This window comes from Scatophagus argus, chromosome 3 (genome assembly GCF_020382885.2).
Source record: "Scatophagus argus isolate fScaArg1 chromosome 3, fScaArg1.pri, whole genome shotgun sequence".
NCBI lineage: Eukaryota > Metazoa > Chordata > Actinopteri > Scatophagidae > Scatophagus > Scatophagus argus.
The window spans coordinates 25,845,627-25,866,793 of record NC_058495.1 but is presented as its reverse complement, the minus strand read 5'-3'; the positions used below and the strand labels follow the sequence as shown (position 1 = coordinate 25,866,793).

General features: G+C 45.9%; 1 protein-coding gene across 8 annotated transcripts in view; it reads left to right on the top strand.

Moving 5' to 3' along the window:
- ptprt (protein tyrosine phosphatase receptor type T) overlaps positions 1-21,167 on the top strand; it is a 287,747-nt gene that overhangs the window by 20,574 nt on the left and 246,006 nt on the right. For 7 of the 8 annotated variants that reach the window (XM_046385025.1, XM_046385022.1, XM_046385019.1 and 4 more), the window contains exon 1: positions 612-718. The exons of the other annotated variant lie outside the window; for it this stretch is intronic. In XM_046385025.1, coding sequence (XP_046240981.1) covers positions 631-718 — 88 coding nt within the window. In that variant the 5' untranslated portion in view covers positions 612-630. Of the gene's footprint in view, positions 1-611; positions 719-21,167 lie in introns of those variants that run through there. 8 annotated transcript variants of the gene reach the window in all.

Below are 21,167 nucleotides of genomic sequence, written 5' to 3'. Positions count from 1 at the left end.
AAGCTGAGGGACAGAGATTAAAATCTTGCAATATAATTATATGTATGATATGTGAACGTTCATTTGTTTTCGTGAAATTAAACGTTTGTACGACTCATATCTTTTACGATAATTTCCTTTTTTTAAGATTCAAATTCCGTTCTGATCTTATTCTGAAACGCAATATGGGAAGTTCTGGGCGCGTTAATGCGCCGGTCTTCACGCGGGTGTCTGGCACCTGCTGTGGTGCGCACTGCTCTCCATTCCTCTCCAACTCAACGTCAGTCTGTCAGAGACCGTCTGAGCGCGCGCACACACACTGTGCCCCTCTCACTCACACACACTCTGTGGCGCACACACACTCACACTCACACACAGGCTCGTTCTGTCGGACCCGGGAGGACAGGAAAGGAAAGGAGACAGCTTCTGTTTCTTTGCCTTCAACTTCTCGCTGTGCTTCTACTTGTGCTTGTGTCTTTCTGTCTCTTCTTGTCCACCAATGCGAGGATTTTATTGGTGTTCTCACTCTTACTGTCGCTGCTGTCCACAACTGAGGAAAACCAGTTTAAGGACCAGACGGGAGTATGTAAAATAATCCGCACGACTGAGCAAAACACAAGAAGAAGAAGAAGAAGAAGAAGAAGAAGAGAAATGGATAAACGGAGTTATTCTCTCGCTTTGCCCGCCGCTTTGCTCTGCTCTGTACTTTTGGGATGTACCAGAGGGCAGTTCTTTCCAGGTAAAGCGATTTGTTTGTTTCTGTCTTTTTGCACAAACGTCTCGGTGTCGTTTTTCTGTGTTTTGTGCGCTTTAAGGATTTCTTTTGAGGCTGCAGCGGTAATAAAACACCGCAGCGTATGGGAGGATGGAGTGGACCCGCAGGTCGGTCTCCACGTTTCAGCGGCGGCCGGCGGCTGCATGTTGGGTTCTTGGATCCCTGAAGTCAGTTTTGAGCACATTTTTTCAGTTGTCAGTTAAAATCCATACCTGTGCGCGCGCGCAGAAATCTTGTTCCATACATGGCACCGCGCTCTGCTGCCAGGGGAAGCGGGGGCTTGATGCCTGAGGCGGGCTGTAGTTTGACTTGTGATGCCCGCTGCTGCCGAGCTTTCACATGCGGCTTCAGGTGTGCGCACTGGAGGTGTGAAGTTTTGGACGCTTCGGGAGGTTTTGCTCCACGAAGCTTCATGTACGCGTGGAAATAAAATGTAAGCACGTCCGGCGTTAATACGACGCGGTGTTTATTCCATGCAGGCTCCACTTGGCCGCGACCCCGCTGGGTGTGTGTGACGAAGCGGGCGGCCCGGCGCGTCTCGGCTCCGTGTGAGCGCAAAGCCGCTGAAGCCTCCTCCGGGTTACCGCAAACGCGCGCGCCGTGCAGCGGTATGGCGGGATAACGTGTGCAAGTTACTGCCTCAGGAACCAGTTCCCTCTCAGAACACACGCAGCTTATTTGATGAATTCAACTTTTACACACAGAAATCGGCCTGACTTTTCATTCACAGCCCGCGTTTTGTTCGTCTGCTTCTCAAAAACGCGGGTGGTCGTGGTGCTGTAACGTTTCGGTCCGTGTCACTGGGACTGAATCTGCGGGGTCGCCACGCACTCCGCTGCGGCGTCTCTGCGCAGCAGCCCGCACTCGTCTGGCACTTGTTACGCGCGGGGAGCTTGTGAGAGTTTGCGGAGAGCCTTCTGGGAGCCTCTGATCGTGTTAATGATGGCTGTGGTTACCAGTCACCAGAAGCTGAAGCTTCACTGCGCGCCTCTTTAGAAGTTTACACTTATGATAAAGTCAGAATAAAAGCACGTTGTGTCACTGCAAGTCCGGCGACGATTTGAGTCCGCGGAATCGCAGGATCCACGTCTCAAAAGCGGCCTTTCTGTCTTTTTCTAACGTGATAACGTGAGACTTCGTCACATCGGAGGCCCGAGTCTCCTGCGGTCTCTCCGTTAAGCAGTGAGACCACATTCTCTTAATTCAGGCCCGGCGTACCAGGAACAGTCAGGTGAAATCAGAAATGTTTTCTGTGGACTGCAGCAGCGTCTGTGTCCGCCTCTCTCTCTCTGTGTCTGTCTCGGCACCTTCTGCTTGGTATTCATGACCCGTAAGGCTGCAAAAAGAGGCTACTTTGAAGGGAAGACTGGCTCCAAAGAGTGAGTCCTCCCTCCCTCTCTCCCTCCGTCTCTGGCTCCGGCTCTGCGCTGCAGCGCGGCGGGGCGGCCGTCCTTCTCCCCGCGCGTCACGGTGCGGCGCAGGGAGCCGCTACGCTGCGCGTTAGGGTCACATAAAAAGTATAAATATGACAAAGTGTGTGGATAACAAGCCCTAAAAGAGAAATCAAGTTTTAACGCACACTGAAGAAGTGAGACCGAGCCTGGACCCCCGCGCGGAGCCACAGTTAATATGCAGCCTCACGACCCGCCTCGTGAGGATGTGGTCCCGATAAGAAAGAGAAGCTCAGACAGAACGATTTTTCTGACTTTGTGTGTTTTTATATTGTTTTACGAGCCGCACTGGAGGCTTCGATGGAATATGTGTGTGCGGTGTCAATCTGATATCAACTCACTGCATGTGTGTGTTTGACGGACAGCAGAGGGTCGTTTCACTGGCAGCTGTTTGCTCCTGTGCCGCTAGGGGGCGATAATGGCACATCAGATTCATCCAACTTCTCACAATCCCTTACACACACACACACACACACACACACACATTCCAGATTGACTCAAATAATTTCTCCTCTTATTCCAAATCCAACTGCTGGGTTTTGCTTTAAGAAAAACATGTGAATCAACCCATTCAACTATTATAACCGAAAGCCATTGAGGAAGAAAATGATGTGACCCTAAGCCTGCCTGTCTGTCTGTCTGTCTGTCTGTCTGTCTGTCTGACTTAGCGGCATCTTGTAGAGGTTGTTATCTCCCTCTTCTTCATCCTCATCCAGCAGGTTTGTGTTTGTGGCTCAGGTTTCAGATCCTGTTGCTCTAGCAGGTTCAGATAATATCTCAAAGTTTCGGGAAATGAAACTGCATCTGTGTGTCCAGATACCACTTGTGGTAAGTGGTAAAATAGATTTATTACTTTCTCTTATGAGACTGAAAGTAGTTTGTGTCCTGTCTCCTCCGTGGACGTGAGCTTTCCCTCATCTTAAACAGGCAGTTTCAGCTGCCGAAAGTTCAACAAATCTTAAAAGAGTAGTTTAGCATTTTAGGACATATGAAGAGATTGACAGCACTCCCAAAATACAAATCGTGAGCCGACAGTCGCTATGCTAAGTCAGCTGAGCGTAAAGTCTGGAGACAGCTGGCCTGGCTGTGTGCAGACAAAACAAAATGCTTCATGTTTTAGTTTTCCAGCATCATGTTCAACAAAGCGTGTGTTACTCAAGGCTGCCCTTTTCTGTGTGTGTGTGTGTGTGTGTGTGTGTGTGTGTGTGTTGGCTGCAGCTGTGCTCTGATTTCATGCCTTTGAGCTCCAGTGATCACTAATTGTTTGAACATCCGGTCGGATCTGGAGGTGACGACTCGGGCGTTGAGGTTTGTGTGTGTTTTCAGGGAAACCAATTTACAATTTCTATGCCACTTAATTAGATTTCTTTAGAAGTCAGGACAGAAGGGGAGCGAGAGAGTGAGAGAAAGAGAACGACAGGAGAAAGAGAAAAGGGGTCGACCACGTATCACTTTGTCCCTCCTTGACTCGTTCGCCCGGCGTGTTGACATGTCGGAGGGACGTGGAAAAGTCTTCGGCTTTGATCAAATCAACTGCCTTCAGTCCTCCAGTTACAGAACCCTTTATGTGATTAGTGGTGTGTGTGAGTGCATGTGCGCGTGTGTCTCAGTCACGCGTCACATGACTGTATGACAGAGGCAGTGCTGTACAAACACAGGAGAGTGGAAAGGTAAAGGTGAGGAGAAGGGGGGGAGGGGAGGAGGAGGTGAGAGGGCAACAGCAAAGACTGGGAAGCTAAAATCAGAATCAGAATCCCGAGGGGAAATTCTTTTAAGAGCAGAGGAGGAAAAGGAAGAAAGAATGGAGAGAGAGAGAGAGACGGGAAGAACATGAAAGAGCTGAAAGAAGAGGAGGATGGAGGCTGGGTGAGGAGAGAAAAGGAAAGGGTGTAGGAAATGAAAGTAAAGAGAGACAGGAGAGAAGGATGCAGGGGAGGGGAGGAGTGCAGAGGAAAAGAAGGAATTAGATTAGAGAGGAAGAGAGAGAAATGAAAGATGAGAAGGAAGGAAAACAGTGGATGAGTAGGAGGATCAGGGATAAGGAAGAAGAGACGAGAAAACAGCACAGAAGCGAAGGGAGAAAAGAGAAGGACCTTGAGAAAGAAGAAACTGGAGGTGGGAATAAAAGGCACACAGGAAGGATGAAGGGAGGAGAGGAGAGTGAAGAAGGGGGGATGAGGAGAGGAGATCGGGGAAAGGACAAGACCGTGGTAAGAGGGAGACCGTCTTGCCGGCTGTTGCCTCGTTCATCACTCCTGTCTAGACGAGATGAGGAAGAGGAGGAGGAGGAGGAGGAGGAGAGGAAGACAAAAAAGCAGAAGGACGAGTGCTCAGAGGAAATGACAAAGGATGACAGGAGGTCAAGAAAAGAAAAGAAAAATGACACTAAGTTGATTATGTCTCACTGTTATCGACTGCCTGAGTGGCTGTAATTGTTTCCTCTGCTGTGTGTGTGTGTGTGAGTGTGTGTGTGTGTGTGTGTGTGTGTGTGTGTGTGTGTGTGTGTGAGAACTTTATGACAGCATGTCTGTCACCTCATGCCCCACTCTGTTTAGTATGCTGCCCGTCCTCCCTCACTGTGTGTGTGTGTGTGTGTGTGTCTAATCCACGCCACTTATTCTATTGGCCTGACTAACTGACAGCCTAATAGTGGGGCTTGGAGAGTGACTGGGCGTGTGTGTGTGTGTGTGTGTGTGTGTGTGTGTGTGTGTGTGTGTGTGTGTGTGTGTGTCAGAGAGAGGCTTAGGCTTTGAATGAATGCTAAAGTGGGAAGTGGAGCTGAAAGAGAGAGACCACTATAAGCACTTAGAGGGACACAAAGTGTGTGTTCGTGCAGGAGTGTGTGAGTTGCCGACGCTTCCCGACTCGTCACATTTCAACGCTTCATCTCGCTCTCGTGCGTCTCAGTCAGGCGTGTGAGGTAACACGCAAAGCCCATAAAATGCCGAGCGCCACTCGACCCCTGACCTCCAGCCCTCCTGGGACGTCTTTGTTTTGTAAACCGCGCCGCGTTGCGTGGTCGCGTTGCGTGGTCGCGTTGCGTGGTCGCTCTGATCGTCTGACACTGACGCTGGTGCGTTTCCACGGGAGGCACGCTGGAGCTCGGCTCATCCTGCTGCCGCGTCACGAGCAGCGATGAACCAGCGTAGACATACATGTTACGTCCAGTGAAGAAGAGTGGACTAGCGGTGTGAACACACCAGTGCACCCGGGCAGAAGTGTCTCCAGAGCTGCAGTGTCTTTCTTTTCTCTGTCACCATATGTTTTGGTTTGGTTGCATCCCACAGCTTTTAAATCCTGAGTGTGGCCACTCAGGAGCTGGGAGCATTTGGCCTTCCAGCGTGTTAACGTGCTCTTCCAGTATAACCACATGCTAAGATACATACTGTGTAATCACAACTGGCCCAGTTTGACTTTGGACGTGGACATTTGCCGCGTGTCATTCTTGTCTCTCTTCTCGTGTTTCCTGTCTGTATCAACCATCAACTAATGAAGGAAAAGGTCGAAAAAGATCTTTAAGTCGTCAGCCTTGCTAACTGTCGACCAGCTAGCTCAGTCTCTTAGCTGACAGTAAGTTAGCGATGTTTTACAGATGTTCTCCTGTTTTGGACTCCATTTTCTCAAAGTGTGAATTAGTGTCAAAGTTCATATTAATTTTATTTATTTTGGTCAGAAGTTTTGTTGTAACAAATGCTGCTATGATTGTGGGTTTAATGCCGGTCAGTGGGATCTGAACCACCATGTTGGATCAGTGTATTTAAAACAAACTGAAGGTAAATTCCTCATAAGTTCAGAAGTCAGTAAACCTAAGGAGGTTTGGTCTGTCATCGTTAGAATAGCATAGCTTCTATTCTCTTTGTACATGGTACAACGAATTGAGAATTGTTACCACCGAAACACACTGTATGTCTCCATCTGCATGCTTTGATTGAAATGCTATTTGTCTGAAAGCTCGTGGGCAGCCATCAAAGTTATTGCCTGAAAACAACAACAAAGTTATTTCCCTGCAGGAGGCAAACGGCCCTGAGTTCTCCAGTGATGGAATATGGTTTCAGACTGTTGTGTCTGCCAGGGGGATCTCTGACAGCTGAAAAGCGAATGAGATACGACGAGCAGTGAACAATAACGCAGCTTTCAAATGCACATCTAATTGAAAGACAAGAAAAATGGATATTTAAGTGGCACTGAGGGCAAATGGAATAACCGCAACGCACACGATGCAGTGAAAACAAACGTACAGCTGTGGAAAAAACACGAGCACGTACTCATCCAGTATTAGCACAGATAATTATTTCTTAAATGATGTGAGTGCAGAGTGTCTTAAAATGCAAATATTATGTTCACAGCATGAAAATGTGGTCCCCCAACAGCACAGGATTTACGGCAGGACGGCCAGCAAGACTCTCGCTGCAAAACGGACTTACAACGTCGATCACCAAGCTTTCCACAGAAGTAAACCGCTAATTTATCTTTCATCAGGGAAAAGTAAAAGTACTTTAAACTTAAACTTACAACATGTTTCAACACTTTGTGCTGTTAATGCAGCAACAGCACAAAGTGTTGGTTCAGATGGTTGGTTATTCTGACTGTTTGACAGGAAGTTAGCAATGTTTTTTTTTTTTTTTTTTTTTTTTTTTTTACTGCTACTGACCCAAAAGTTAAATTCCACACAGTGCAGGTTTAAGTGGAATAAATACAGAAAGATTCTTCCATCGTTGCAACTTGCTAGCCAGGACCGCATTCAGACCGCGGGGACCTCGTGCAGACACGGTCCAGTTCTGAAGACTGATTTGTGTTGAACGGCAGCAGGAACCATCGCCAACACTTTGGCATCTGCTTAGCAGCAATAGCCTAAATAAAAGATGTGCCTGTTGGACACTGACGCTGCCATTATAACAGGTTAAACCATTAATTACACTTCGTCCATTGCATCAATTATACAGGGAGGATTTTACAGCAGCCCATAAATTATACAGCAGCCACCAATGATACAACACAGAAGCCTCCGCCTTGGAGGAGCAAGATGGCGTCACATTTGGCAGCTGAACACGAGCAGGCCTCGATGAGGTGGAAAATGTTTTTGTTTTTATCCTGTGGAGGCTGTGAACTTCAGCCTCAGGGAGTGATGGCGCAGATGTTCTTCTTCTGTGTTTTATTGCACTGCTGACTGTTATGTGTCACTTTCAAGCTCTCAGAGGCTGAAAGGAAGGACTTTTGGTGACCAGATGTGTGGCTAGATGTGTTGAAAGGGTTCTTATTGGGAAGACAACAGCTGGTTCCTCACCTCTTTTGCATTAAACTGAACCCAAACTGTCATGTGAAAACATCAACACATTCTGATGTCCACGTGGCTCCGTGTAACAATGTTCTGATCTGACAGCACTATTATGTTTCAAAAATAAAGTCGTTTTCTCACCTTTCGTCACTGTGGCAAGCATTTGGTTGGTTTTCTGGACGACACACTGACTGCAGGACACGAGCACCTGATGGTCAAAGTTTAGGCATTTTGTTGTCCCGTTCAGCCACCTTGACCTCCTCTCTTTCTGCGGCTTTATAACAACATCAAACTACGTCCTCCTTCACTCGTCATAATGGCTACAGCTGCTGGAGGACTTTGTCAAGTGAACGTGGCGTATGTGGTGTTTGGCCATCGGCTGAAATGACTTGTGCACTCGGTTTGGTCAACCTGGCTATTGCCTGTTGTGTGAAAAGCTAAATCACACGTTTTAATGCAAAGTGAGAGCTAAAAATTAGACAAAGGCAGATTTAAGTTCAGAGCTGACTGGGAATGTGCAGCCAGTACTCCTCCAGTTCGAGGAACTTGGAACGACTCTGAACGGGAAGAGGCCACATACTCAGTCAACTTTCCTCAGGTTTATGAAGCAAAACAGACTTGGAGACAAATCAAGTCGTGATTGAGCTGATTAGGATGTCGGAGGTGTAAAACATACACGGCGCGGCACATTAAAAACTTCCTTTCCTCTAATTAAAATAACTACTGATTAATGCAGGAGGTCTTAACGAAGCTTAACAAGGTTTCGAGGTAATTAATCCATATTTAATAGAAGATGTTCGGCAAGAGGCTGCTTAGTCGGCTGAATCAACAAGCTTGGGGGTGGGGGTGGGGGGTGGAGTGAGAGTGAGAGGATGGATGGTGAGAGGATAGAAAATAAAGGAGGAAATGAGACAAATCAGTGTGGGTGGAGGGAGGGAGGTAATAAACAGAGTTATGGAGTTTAGCTGGAGGAGAGAGAGAGAGAGAGAAGATATTAGATGATATCTGAGCATCATTCACTTTATTCTCACAGTGGCCAAATTTAATTTATGTCAGCCTGTGTGGGAAGTCTCACCCTGAAGATGGATACACAGATGTACTCAGTGCAGCTCTCAGCGGCTCAGTGAAAAACATTCACTATGAAAATGAACAAATCAACCTCGGCAGTGAGAGGAAGCACGGGCCATTGTCATCCACTTAACTTTAATTCGACTTTATTACAATTTGGGTCCATTTTTGTGGTGATGCTCATTTTTCAAGTAACTGCTTAACTCTGGGAATGCAGGGACATAACAAGTCCAACGGGACAAGAAGCACTCAGGTGACAGAAACATACTAGAAAGAAGGAAATGAAGACAAAACAGTGAAACTATGACCCAAACTGTCTGCACTCCTGGTTCAGTTTTGAGCGTAATTGATCAATACGATCAGCTTTGCTTGTCTGTAAAGCGGTTCAGATAATCCTCCTCCTCCTCCTTCTTGCTTCCTCGGACTTCTCGCCGGACTTCAGTATCCCAGCTGATATCAGTTAGAAGTTTGAAGTCTGAGTGTTGAAAGATGACAGGAGACAGAAACACCAGGGAGGAGGGACAGATACATGGTGTCTGTGTCGCCCTGACGGGACAGGACGAGAGGACAGTGAAGGAGAGACAGGAGATCAAAACAAAAAGTTAGGACAGAAGGAATGAAAGGAGAAAGACGAACGTTTGGACAGAGAGAGACGGAGAAAGAAGAGCAGACAGGGAAGAAGAAGAAAAGCAAACATCATAATATTTGCCTGGAAGTTGGATTTCACCCCTCATTATTTACACACACGCACAGACAAATACGCATGCAAGCCAACACACACACACACACACACACACTCACACACACACACACCACACACACACTCTTTCTTGATGAAGCATTCTGAAGGAGCCAACCATCTTCTAGTTGTTTACGGACTCTCATCTACACACAAGCAAAGTGCACACAACAAGCGCCAACTGTAATCCGGCATCTGCTCACCTTCTCCATCCACCCATCCATCCATCCATCCATCCACCCATCCATCCATCCATCCACCTGTCCCCCTCCCCATGTGATTCCATTATTTCATCAATCATCCGTCTGTCAGTCACACAAAATTGCTGTTCAGAAGTGCACATAAACTGAGAGGGAAAACACACCTTGTGTGTGTGTGTGTGTGTGTGTGAGCTCAGACTGAATGCTGATTAACAGATAATTGCCTCTGTCATTGCCGAAGACAGGAAACGCTGCCTGGTTAAGTGAAAGACAGACAGAAAGACAGGCAGACGGTTAGGCAGACGTGTGGATGGACAGAAAGACAGGAAAACCATTTCTTCGGCTGCTTTGGGCAGGGGGGGAGGACGTAGGAGTGATGGGAGAGATAAATAAATGGGGGAGACTGAAGGGAAAAGAGGGAGGGACGAGTGAAGTGATGAGGAGGGGGTGAGAGAGAGACGAGGGAGCGACTGGCCATGGAGGATAAAGGGCAGGAAAGACAAATGATGGCAGAATGAGTGGGAGAAGGTGAGGAGGAGGAATAAAGATTGTGGAGGAGGAGGAGGAGGAGGAGGAAGGGAATGGAGGAGATTAGAAAGTTGGAAGGAGGGAGGGCTGGAGCGATAAGGAGTCAAAAGCCATTTTCATACATGGGTTTCATTACGTAAATGTGCTGGTGGTTTTCCATGTCGTCGTCGTGTTTGAGTAAGAGCCCGAGTGACCTTTTCCTTCACGATAATTCAGTCACAACTGAGTGCTGTCACACGAAGAGCTACAGGGACAGATTGAATTAATGCCTCGTCACCCACTGACTGAGTCTCTAACTGTGCTGTCATTACCAAAATAAAACAGACTTCAGTTCCTTCAATCAGGAAAAAGGTATTAATACCACACACTGAGAGTTCTCTACAAGTGAACGTCCTGCATTGAAAACCTTGACTTTGAGAGTTATGTTAATAATAAAATCAGTTTAATAAACCAAGAAATTCTGTGGATGATTTTGATATTTTCTAGAAAATTCTGCTCCTGTCAGTTCAGTCAGTAAAGAAGTTTTCACTTTGTTCCCCTGAAAGGCAAATGAGAGGGAGAGAAAAACATCCTCATCCTCACAATTCATCCATGCAGACTTCTTAGCATGTAAACCTCAAGTCTGTCTGTGAAGTTGTACCTTCTAATAAATGATGATATTGATGAGGACGTTAGTGAGAAGAGGTGTGAGCCTCCCTCCTGCTCCAGACGCTCGTCAATCAAGTCACGTCTTCTGTGATCCATCATTCATGCAGCTCGAAAGGCTTTTCTTCCTCCCTATCTGATTTCTTCTGTTATGCAGCTGCACTTCTGCTCGCTGCGGTCCTCTCATGTTGGACCAGAGCCATTTGGGAACTTTTAGCGGACTATTCTGGCAAGACTTTTGTCAGAAAGCCTGTGAAGCCGTCACTTTTGCAGAACCAGCGATGCTACATGTTTGGAAACAAAGCCAGAGAGGCGCAGACAGAGCCGACACGTGCGGGAAGGCTGAGCGACGATCTATATTTAATCTGCTTCTCGGTGCTTTGTTGTCTCTAAAGAACGCCACGAAGCGCCTGTTTGTTCCCATAAATAAACTCGCATCAACTTTGACCTCACGGAAAGCCAAAGAGCAAAAGCCATTTCGACTGTAAATAACACAGAGCTGGCATATTTTTAGATGAAAGCTGTGCAGTCTTTCTGTCCAGAGGGAAACAGAAACTATACATTCACACTGAGGCACTACTTTGTGTTCAAGTGAAGCTCAATGCAGCACTTTCCACTTTGTGTGAGTTTTCTGTTTGTGCAAAAATCCAAATTGAGACGGAAACTGAATGTTTTCTTTGAAAGCAGCAACAAGGGGCTTTCATTCCACGTTGATGTTGGAGGCCTGTGAACAAACAAAAAAACTGGAACCGAATGTCTTCTTATGACTCACTGCATTAGCTGGAACTGAACTGACTTCTGGGTAATGCAGTAACATTCTTCCCTCACCGACGCATCTGTGGACGTAACGTTTTATGTTACCAGACTGTTACTTTATCTTCAAGATAAGCACAAACTTAATGTTGCAAACCCATCTCTGCGTGTGAAGACCTCGTCGTGGGGCTGGTAGAGTAGAGAACTGTTTCAGGCTCTCGTCTGCAGCCTCTGAGAGGACGAGCCGCAGTGGCTCTTACTACTACCAGCCGGAGATAATTGCAGAGCAGCTGCTGGATGAGACTTTGTTGATGGCCACCGCTGAGTTATGACTCATCGCTGATTATGGATGTGCTGTAAGTCCTCCACAGTCGTGTTCGGTTAGATAAGGATCCATTAAAGCACTCTTTACATGCGCAGACCCACATGAAACATGCGCGCGACCCGTTTTGTCTCTGCAAGAGTAGTTTGAAATAATCTTGTCATTTTAAAGCCAAAACTCGAGGCCCAGTTAGCAGCGAAAATTGGATTGGATGAATGGAATTGTAAAATTTAATTCTCAGCTCCTGAAATGTCACTTTCTGTGCACATGATATTTCAATGAGGGGACCGTCTCGCCTTTTGCTTTTCTGTGACGGAGACTGAGGTGGAGCGAGACTCGGTGTCTGACGACAACCTTTTCACAATGCTCACAACGCGTTTATCACCATGACGATGACGGTCACATGACTATGACTGTGACTGTGACACATGACTAACGTTCTTAAGAGCGGCCGCTCAGCCCATGAGATCGCATTGGTTTATCTGCACCTCCTGTGATGTCGGACGTTCAGCCGCCAGCCGCACAAAGCCTGTCACTGTGGGAACGTTTTGAGTGACTTCAGCAACTTTTGTTTCACTGCTGCAACTCAGCGCAGGCCGCAGAGCCATATGTTATTCTATCAGGCTGTCAGTCTGCAGCCCAGAATAGCATGACTGGCAAAGGAGCAACAAAACCCAAAGAAAGGCAACACGAGTGGCGGCGGCGGCGGCCAGCCGAGCGAGTCGACCCCGTCTGTGTTTCAGAGCAGATATTAGCTGCACCACAAGAGCAGCCCTTTCCCTTTCTGAAGATTACTGAGGAGACAGATAACGAGAGAGAAGAGAAAGAGGGCGATTAGAAGCAGAGAGACAGCACTTTATGGATAGATGGAGACGAGCAGCGAATGAGGGAGTGACAGTGCGAGATGTAAAATGAGATGAAGGCAGAGGGGGTGAGAGGAAAAGACCGACATAGTGACAGCGTGAGGAGATGGAAACACAGCGAGAGATGGAGGAGGATGATCTCAGGTAAGCAGGGGGACAAGAAAGGTCAGCAAGGAAAGACATACGGACGTCAACACGGGAGAGACAGAGTGATGAGGCGGGGAAAAGGAAAAGGAACAAACTGCAGAGGCAACTTCGTAAAACTCCAAGTCACCACTGATCATCTGCTCATTCAACTTGTTCAAGCACAGCCTTAGCTGAACTGTCACGTCATTCACACACACACACACACACACACACACACACACACACACACACAGTGCCAGATGGAGCAGTGGAGGAGAGAGCTGCAGAGGACGACAAAAGAAGCAGAGGGAGAAAAGATGGAGATAGAGAGGGAGTGTGATAAGAGGACAATGTCGGGTATTAAGCAGCATTAGAGCAAATGTAAGCTGTGGACAGTAATGAACTACTCTGCTGCTCAATAGACCACCAGCTTTGGCACTGAGCCCCCGTGTGTGTGTGTGTGTGTGTGTGTGTGTCAGTGGGAGGAGGAGGAGGAGGAGACGGCTCTGAGAAGGTAACAAGGCCCTTGTCTTATCCCTCTTGAGGTCCTATTAACCTTTGCTCAACATTCACACACACACACACACACACACTCTCTCTCTCTCTCTCTTTGACTGTCCCACTCAGACACACGCAGCATCATGTTCTCCTTGGTCTGTTTCTCTCTCTCTCTCTCTGTCTCACACACACACACACACACACACACACACACACACACACACACACACATTGTGTCCTCACTAAAGAGATTTAAGAGCTGGTTAATTGGTTGGCTGAGGCTGATTTTCTGTTGAAAGTTAATGCCACCGTCACACATGGCTCCCTGTGGAGTGGGTCAGTGTCAGGCTGGCTTGGTGTGTGTGTGTGTGTGTGTGTGTGTGTGTGTGTGCAGTATGAAGATGCAGCAGCATCCTCTACAACAGCTCCTGCAACTTTCTAACAGCTACTATCAAGTTCAGATTCTACAAGCTGTACTCTGAGAGATTTCATTTGTAAGGTTTGCGTGTTGTAGTCTCTTTCCTCCTGAAGTTCTCCAGCTGGTGAGACAACCACAGCTGAGAACCAGTTTCACGACTTCTGCAGTAAATAATGTGGCATCTATTGACATTTCACTGAAGCTCGCTGTTTGAAGTTTAATGTTTGGGAAGAAGTAAACCTTTCAGTGTGGCCTGATTCTTAGCGGCCGCCTTTAGAAAAGTCTGAAGACTTTAAGTCAGCTCCAAGTGTTTCACTCTGTCCTGCTGACCTGCTTTGATTTAGCTCCTGCAGCTTTCGCTCCTTTGTCCAAGTGCCTCACAACACTGAAACACAGTGTTCACTCTGAGCAGAGGGGGCGGGCCTCCCCATGGGGGCTCCAAACAGGCCCAGAGAGTCAGTTACCAGAACGAGATCACACTGAAGAGCCTAAACGTGAGTGATATGATTAAAGTGATACCGTAGTTCGGGGGAATTGGACTGTTTTCCCCACTTTCTCAGAATCAGAAACTAATAGGACGCCTCAGGACAGATGTTTTTCATGTGTTTGGTGTCGTATGAAGTTGGGTCGAGCAGACATGAACCATCAGCGACTATAAAGCCACCGAGCAGTCAAACAGTTCATTTTGTTGTATATTAGAACAACGCAGACAGTCAAATGTAGGTGTGGTTGTTGTCTGGGCTTTGGGGCCTTTAACTGTTACAGCAGTCGTGGAGCCACGTATGGGGCTTTTCCAGGCCTTGAGAAGCTGCAGTACTTGGGATGTGACTCTCTGCTATGTACAGGCAGCAAGACAAAAGATGGCTGAGGACAACCAGGAGAGGCTGGGAGATCCTGCATTAGAGCGCAGACCAGGCGATCCACTCAGGTGTTTTACCTCCACCTCTTCATATCACATCGAGCATATGGAACCTCAGCTGAAGGTTTCCTGAAAAAAATGCGTGGACACGCACAACTGTCTCAGAAACTGAACGGGGCTGTGGAGGACTTGAGGGACACGAGGCTGATGGGGACGGTTCTCTGGTTCTACCCAGCCACACAGGAGGCAGGAAGAGGATGTTTTTTTGTCTTAATGATGTGTTTTCACTCAGTAATTTATCCCGTCTGTTTCGATGTTTGCTGAGCACAGTTAGAAAAACAGGCCTGTCCTTGAAGGACACGGGCCTCTCCAGGAGGACAGCTTGTCCACTCAGGTGGACACATAATGTTTTGAACACTTGTGACTAATCTAATGGGTTGGGGTGGCCTCACCGGATGCACCAAACTCAGTTTAATTTTCAATGTATTACTTTTGAACATTTCAATAAAATACTCAACAGTGACTCACTTTGAACAAACAGCTGATTTATGTGGCTGAAATTCTTCTTCAGGGCCGACATTTTGTTTTTAGGAGACTGAAACTTGATGGAGTTAGTTAGACTCAACAGTGGAAACGGACTCAGTGGTTTGGAAGCAGTGGGCTGCTGGTCAGCTGTCGTCTTTGTGGTGTGTTCAGGTGTAAAGCTCTGATCTTTGAGGCTTTGTCCTGGTTCTTCGGGTCAGCCTGGCGTGACAGGGATTTTATACGGGGAAAAGACATTACAGGACAGAAGGAAGCCAGTCAGGAGGACACAGAGAGAGAGAGAGAGAGAGAGAGAGAAGAACAAAGAAAGAGATTCATGTCATGTTACATGATTTCTAAAAGTGAAATGTCCACAGATAAAAATCTACAGTCGAATGCAAATGACTCCAAAACAATATGGCTGCTCATTAGCCGGTCGACACCACTTTACATGGCAGAAAACACACCCACACACACTCATATATACATTCACACTCATTATCTCCACGTAGGCCGTTACTGTCCAGCTGCACATGCAGATAACATCTTACTCAATGGCCTCTTCACATTCTCCTGTCATCAATGGCTCCACCGTCAGCACAGGAAAACAAAGGAATAGTTAAATTGATTTTTTGAAATCACAATATTTCAGGGGGCTTTACAACCTGACGCGGTCTGTCCTTACGCCCTGATTCCAACAAGAACCCCCACCAGCCCAAAAAGATATTTAGCAATAAAAAGAATCAGATTATATACAAATTTTAATGACAAATGTACAGATCCAACGTGTGTGAGGCAACAACAGCCAAATAAGGAGCAGAGAAACCGTAGAGTGTAACCAGTACATGACAGCGAATCGCTAACGCACTGACAGTCGTTTTGCAGCTGGACGTCACAGTTTTTCGACCTGCTCGCCTCTGAACACAACAAGAACAGCAGTCAGTTAAGCTGCAAACACACTCAGAAAGCAGCAGGTTAGACATGCAGGCAGAAGGCTAACGACACGCAGGTGAGACCGGGAGACCTGAACGTCCTGTCTCAGCTGTTGTCCCGGCGGAGGCAGCTAACTGAACTTCTGAAGATTGGACAGTGAGTGTCATCAGGGGGACGCAGAGACAGAAAGGCAGGGAAGACTGATTCCAGTTCTGATTTCATCTGTACAACAAAGCTGTATGTCTCTCTCTCTCTCTCTCTCTCTGGTCGATCGAGGTTGGGCTGAATGGCTGTGGACAGTAGAAAGCAGAAAGCGCGTTTAAAAAGGCAAGATAGCAGTGTGAGTGTGTGTGTGTGTGTGTGTGTGTTTTCCCTGAAAACAAAAAAATGAATAATCACTGCATGTGGTGATGAATAAAACTGACACTGAGCCTTCAGGGCATGAGTGTGTGTGTGTGTGTGTGTGTGTGTGTGTGTGTGTGTCTGTGTGTCTGTGTTCCATGACCTCCAGGCAGTGTGCAGGACTGCAACGTCACAAAACTACTTTCTACCAAGTGTGAGTGTGTGTGTGTGTACATGCATGTCACTATTTGCATTGAAAACCCGCCACCTGAAGAAATGTTCTTCATTTGTCTTCACATACACGCACACACACACACACACACACACACACACACACACACACGCACACACAGAGGTTCTGCTGGTTCATTTTTAATACATAAATTAATAAAATCGGTTTTAATGATCTTAGAGTTAAGGTGGCAGAAGAGAAAGAGGAAGGCAGAGTGTGAGTGTGTGTGAGGGGGAGAGTGATAGATGACTTTTATTCACACTCTCACACACTGGGACTGCCCAAGGGTGTGTGTGTGTGTGTGTGTGTGTGTGTGTGTGTGTGTGTGATTGGCAGCAGTAATTGGTATCTGGTTGGTAGTGGAAAACAGTGAATGAATACAGTCATGGAATACTGATAGTAGCTGTTCGGACCTTGAATATCAAAACACACAAAGGCACACACTCAGACACACACAATCTATCTCTCTCTCGCACACACACAGACTCACATACACACACACACACACACACACTGACCCATAAACCAGACTGTAAGCAGACACTCACACACATACTGTAGAGAGTCGTGTACTTGCACATTGACAGGAACAGAAGTTTACTCTTCTCTGTTCTCCTTCGTCTAATTTCATTAGCTGACAGAAGATTTTTGCTTTATTTTTGCTTCTGTCAGCCATATGCAGTAATCTGCTGCCATGACAACCTCCACTCTTCCCACAGAGTTTTGGAGCCTGACTGCAGGTCTCACTCTCAGGGCTTCACATATCGCAGCCTCAGCCTTTTCTGTCTGCGTCTGATGTGAGGTGAACCTGGCATCACAGACAGAACGGCACTTATTGAATCAAACATTCACACACACACACACACACGTGTAACTCTGTACGTTGTTGTAAAAGTTGGTATTTTCCAAGGTTGCTGTCCTGAGTCTGACAATCCAAGCTCTCTCTCTGTTAATTGCCATATAGTTCAGCGCTAAAGAGCATCCAACAGCCAAAGCCAATTGTTAGCTTAGCTACACGGCATAGAGGTTAGATACTGGATTAGCATTTAGATGAGAAAGGGACTCAGAGAGAGAGAGAGAGAGAGGAAAGGAGAGGGAGTAATTATACCTCGCTCTGTGGTTCACAGGAGTGATTGGTTGAGTGGGTGTGTGTGTGTGTGTGTGTGTGTACATGTGATAATGAATTTTCACACATAACTGTCATTTGTTTACCAGCTGTGGAACACCGGTCACCTGTGTGTGTGTGTGTGTGTGTGTGTGACAGAGCTGATTTGTCAGCTCTTGTTAAGATGTCTGCTGACACATGACCACTTTTTGTCTTATGTGTGATTTTGCACACACAGAAAAACCTAAAATCTACAAAAATAAAAATCTGACACATCTTTTGTGTGATCATGAGGTTCCAAAGTGTGTTTTTCTGCCATCTCGAAAAATGAATTGAAATTTGTCATTTTCAGCCCCAGACTCTAATCTGGACATATCCAGTACCTGACTGTGTGTGTGTATTACGTCATTCTGTAAATTATTGAGCCAAACCGCTCAAATGCTTCGCTTTTTAATTAAGTTTCATTATAAGCAGCAGTTCATTCAATGACTTCATTCTTTGTGCTGTGACGCACACTTCAGTTTGATGGGTTTGAAAAGCAGGCCGACTCGACTTGCATGCTGACACACTGCAGCCTGCTGAAAGTTAGTCCCGTTTGAATTGCGTTGCTGCTTGTGAATAGAAAAACAAAAAATGGAAATCTATTTTTTCTTTAAATTGAACAACATCAATATAGATTTAAGAATAAAACTCAACATAAGGAAACCAGGACCAGGGCCAGGAGCCAGGAAAACTTCCCAGTATGTGAAGAAACCTGCAGAAAACCTCTTAATCCTGCATGTAATGTCATCCCTAAACTGTGAAACTGGACCCACAAATTCTGCAAAAAACAAGATCAACCTTTAAACTCAGTCTGGCTCTCGGAATGAAAGCACTATGACACACACACACACACACACACACACACACACACACACACACACACACACACACAGATCCACACACACACACACACAGATCCACACACAGTTAGTAATAAGTCGTTGTCAATAGCACCTTGCAGCAACATGACATTTGCAATCAGAGGACTGGATAACCGGTTGTGTTTGCGAGCGTGTCGTTGGAGCACGGGTTAAAGGTTAATTCCGATTAATACTGACTGATAAACCGGACCTGGCTTATTGATCGCTCCCTCTCTGCCTCTGCCTCCCATCTTCTCTGTTTCCATTTCTGTTTAGTCCCTTCCTCCTCCTCCTCCTCCTCCTCGCGTTCTCCCACAGGATTATTCCCTGCCTCACTTCATTTTCATCAGCTCTTCTCCAGCAGGGAGGCCTGATGCAGAAAAGAACGACAATACGAGGCTGGAGAGGGAAAAGCAGGCCAGGATGAAGACGGAGGGCAAAAACAGAGCAGAACACAGACGCAGCTATGAGAATTTTCTGTAATTTGAGGGATTTAGAGAAAAGAAGACAACAGAAATGTTAAATACTTTCACTGATTTATTATTATTGTCCACATTATGAAAATGAGAGGAACAAAGGTCAAAATAAAGGAGAAGAAAGAAGGCTGGGAATTAAAGTTCGTAGATACTGAGCCAACTTTTTAGAAACAGTATGAGAGCGAAATGAAACCAGCAACTCCAGACTCCTCAAGTGGGCGTCCACACACTCAGTCAGTGAATCAGTGAAGTTTGGTACCACCCATCTGTGCTTGGACGTGATTATAGGTGGTTAAAAAAAACCCCACGTGTGTGTGTGTGTGCGCGTGTGTGTGTTCACGCGTGCTAAACAGGAAGTGCTCTTTCTCGTCAGCATGCAGGCGGTTCTGCATCCTTCTACTGTTACAGTCGAGCTGCCTTCATCGTGTGTCTCAGTGTGTATGAGAGATGGATGCACTGCTGTGCATTTGCACCTGGCAAGCTGTCTATAGACGACTGCTGGGTCCAGGTGTGTGTGTGTGTGTGTGTGTGCACTTCACAGTTGATGGCTTTAGCAGCTTTAGCAGCCGTAATAGTTGAACCCACTTATGAAAGCAGGGGGAACTCAGGTGTGACTGTGTGAGTGCGAGTGTGTGTGTGTTGAAGTCATAATTTTCTCAGTGGTTTTCTGTTTTGTGAAAATTTTCACTATAGTAGGTGTGTGACACAAAGATCGTTTGCTCAAATTTTGAATGATTTCCTTGTTGTAACAGACAGCTAAATATTTGATTTAGTCAGTGTTGAATGAATTCATTTAAAAGTGAAGAGAAGGACTTTTTTATTTTTGATATAAATGAACATCATGTTCAAGCCCTCGAGAAACAAGTTCACTGTCTGCGCTTATCAGATAAACCTGTCTGTACTTTGCAGCATACTGGAGTTTTTAAGTCTGGAGGAAATGAAGGAGGGATGAGAAACATAAGAAGGGAGGGAGAGGGATGAAAGGAGAGAAGGTGTGGCACACTGAGTTAGCAAAGTGAAGTCAGCAGCGATTAGTTTGTTGCCACAGGGCACAGAAATTATTTTATTTTATCATTAATTCTTATTATGGCTATGATCATTTCAGCTAGCATGTTAATGATAATTCCCATTATGTGTTAGCACTGAGCTAACTGAAAAATTTCTTATTTACACATATGTAAAATGGATTAGGGAATCAAAAAACTGATTGAGGAAACAGAATAAAAGAATCAAATGGAATTCAATGCGTGAATTCCTTTCTTTTATTGGTTTAAAAGAAAGTAATTAAGTTTGATATATTGTGCTGACTGCAGAAAGAGAAGAACAAGAGGAAAGGCTTGAACCTGACCAACCCCCTCCAACACACACACACACACACACGAACACACAAAACTGAGATCAGGTGATCAGGAATAGGTCTTCAGGGTCAAGTCAGTCAAGCTGGTTCCAGTTTCTATCATTTTGTTTGAGTGCAGGCAGGTGCCTCCATCAGTCTGTGTGTGTCAGCATACCCAAATACTTTGCCGATAGGCTGCGAGTGAAATGTTGTTAACTCCGGTCATTTGGTGTGTCATCACATTGGATCAAAAATGTTGCACCCTGGAAACCTCTAATTTAGGCATCCCTAACTACCACCAGTTTCGTGTTTAGTGGGTGGATCCCAGTACATATTGTACCCTGCCTCTTGCCGTAGTCAGCTGGGATAGGCTCCAGCTCTTATTTTTTTTATTTTTTTATCTTATTTATTTATTTTATTTTTGTTTTTATTTTTTTTATTTTTATATTTAGTTGGGACTTTTTAGCCAAAAATGAGTTAGGATTCAAACAGAACTAATACAGAACAGATAATTAGAAATAGTCTACAGTGGAAATGCAGTTTTACTTAAAATAAAGTGTGTACTTGCAGTTATGCACCAATGAGTAGTGGTGAGTACTTCCGACCCAGAGGTAACTCAAAGCTAAATGAGAAGGAAAGCACAGATGTTAGGAAGACAAAAGTGCTTTCCACACCATCTTGTTAGCCTGTTAGCATGCTTGGATGCTAAGTAGCTAATGACTGTGAAAACAGCTGCTAGAGGGAAGCCAAGTTAGGTCTGAGCCTTGAGAGGTGATAGTTTAATGAGGCTAAAAAAACCAAATGACACGCGCACACATGC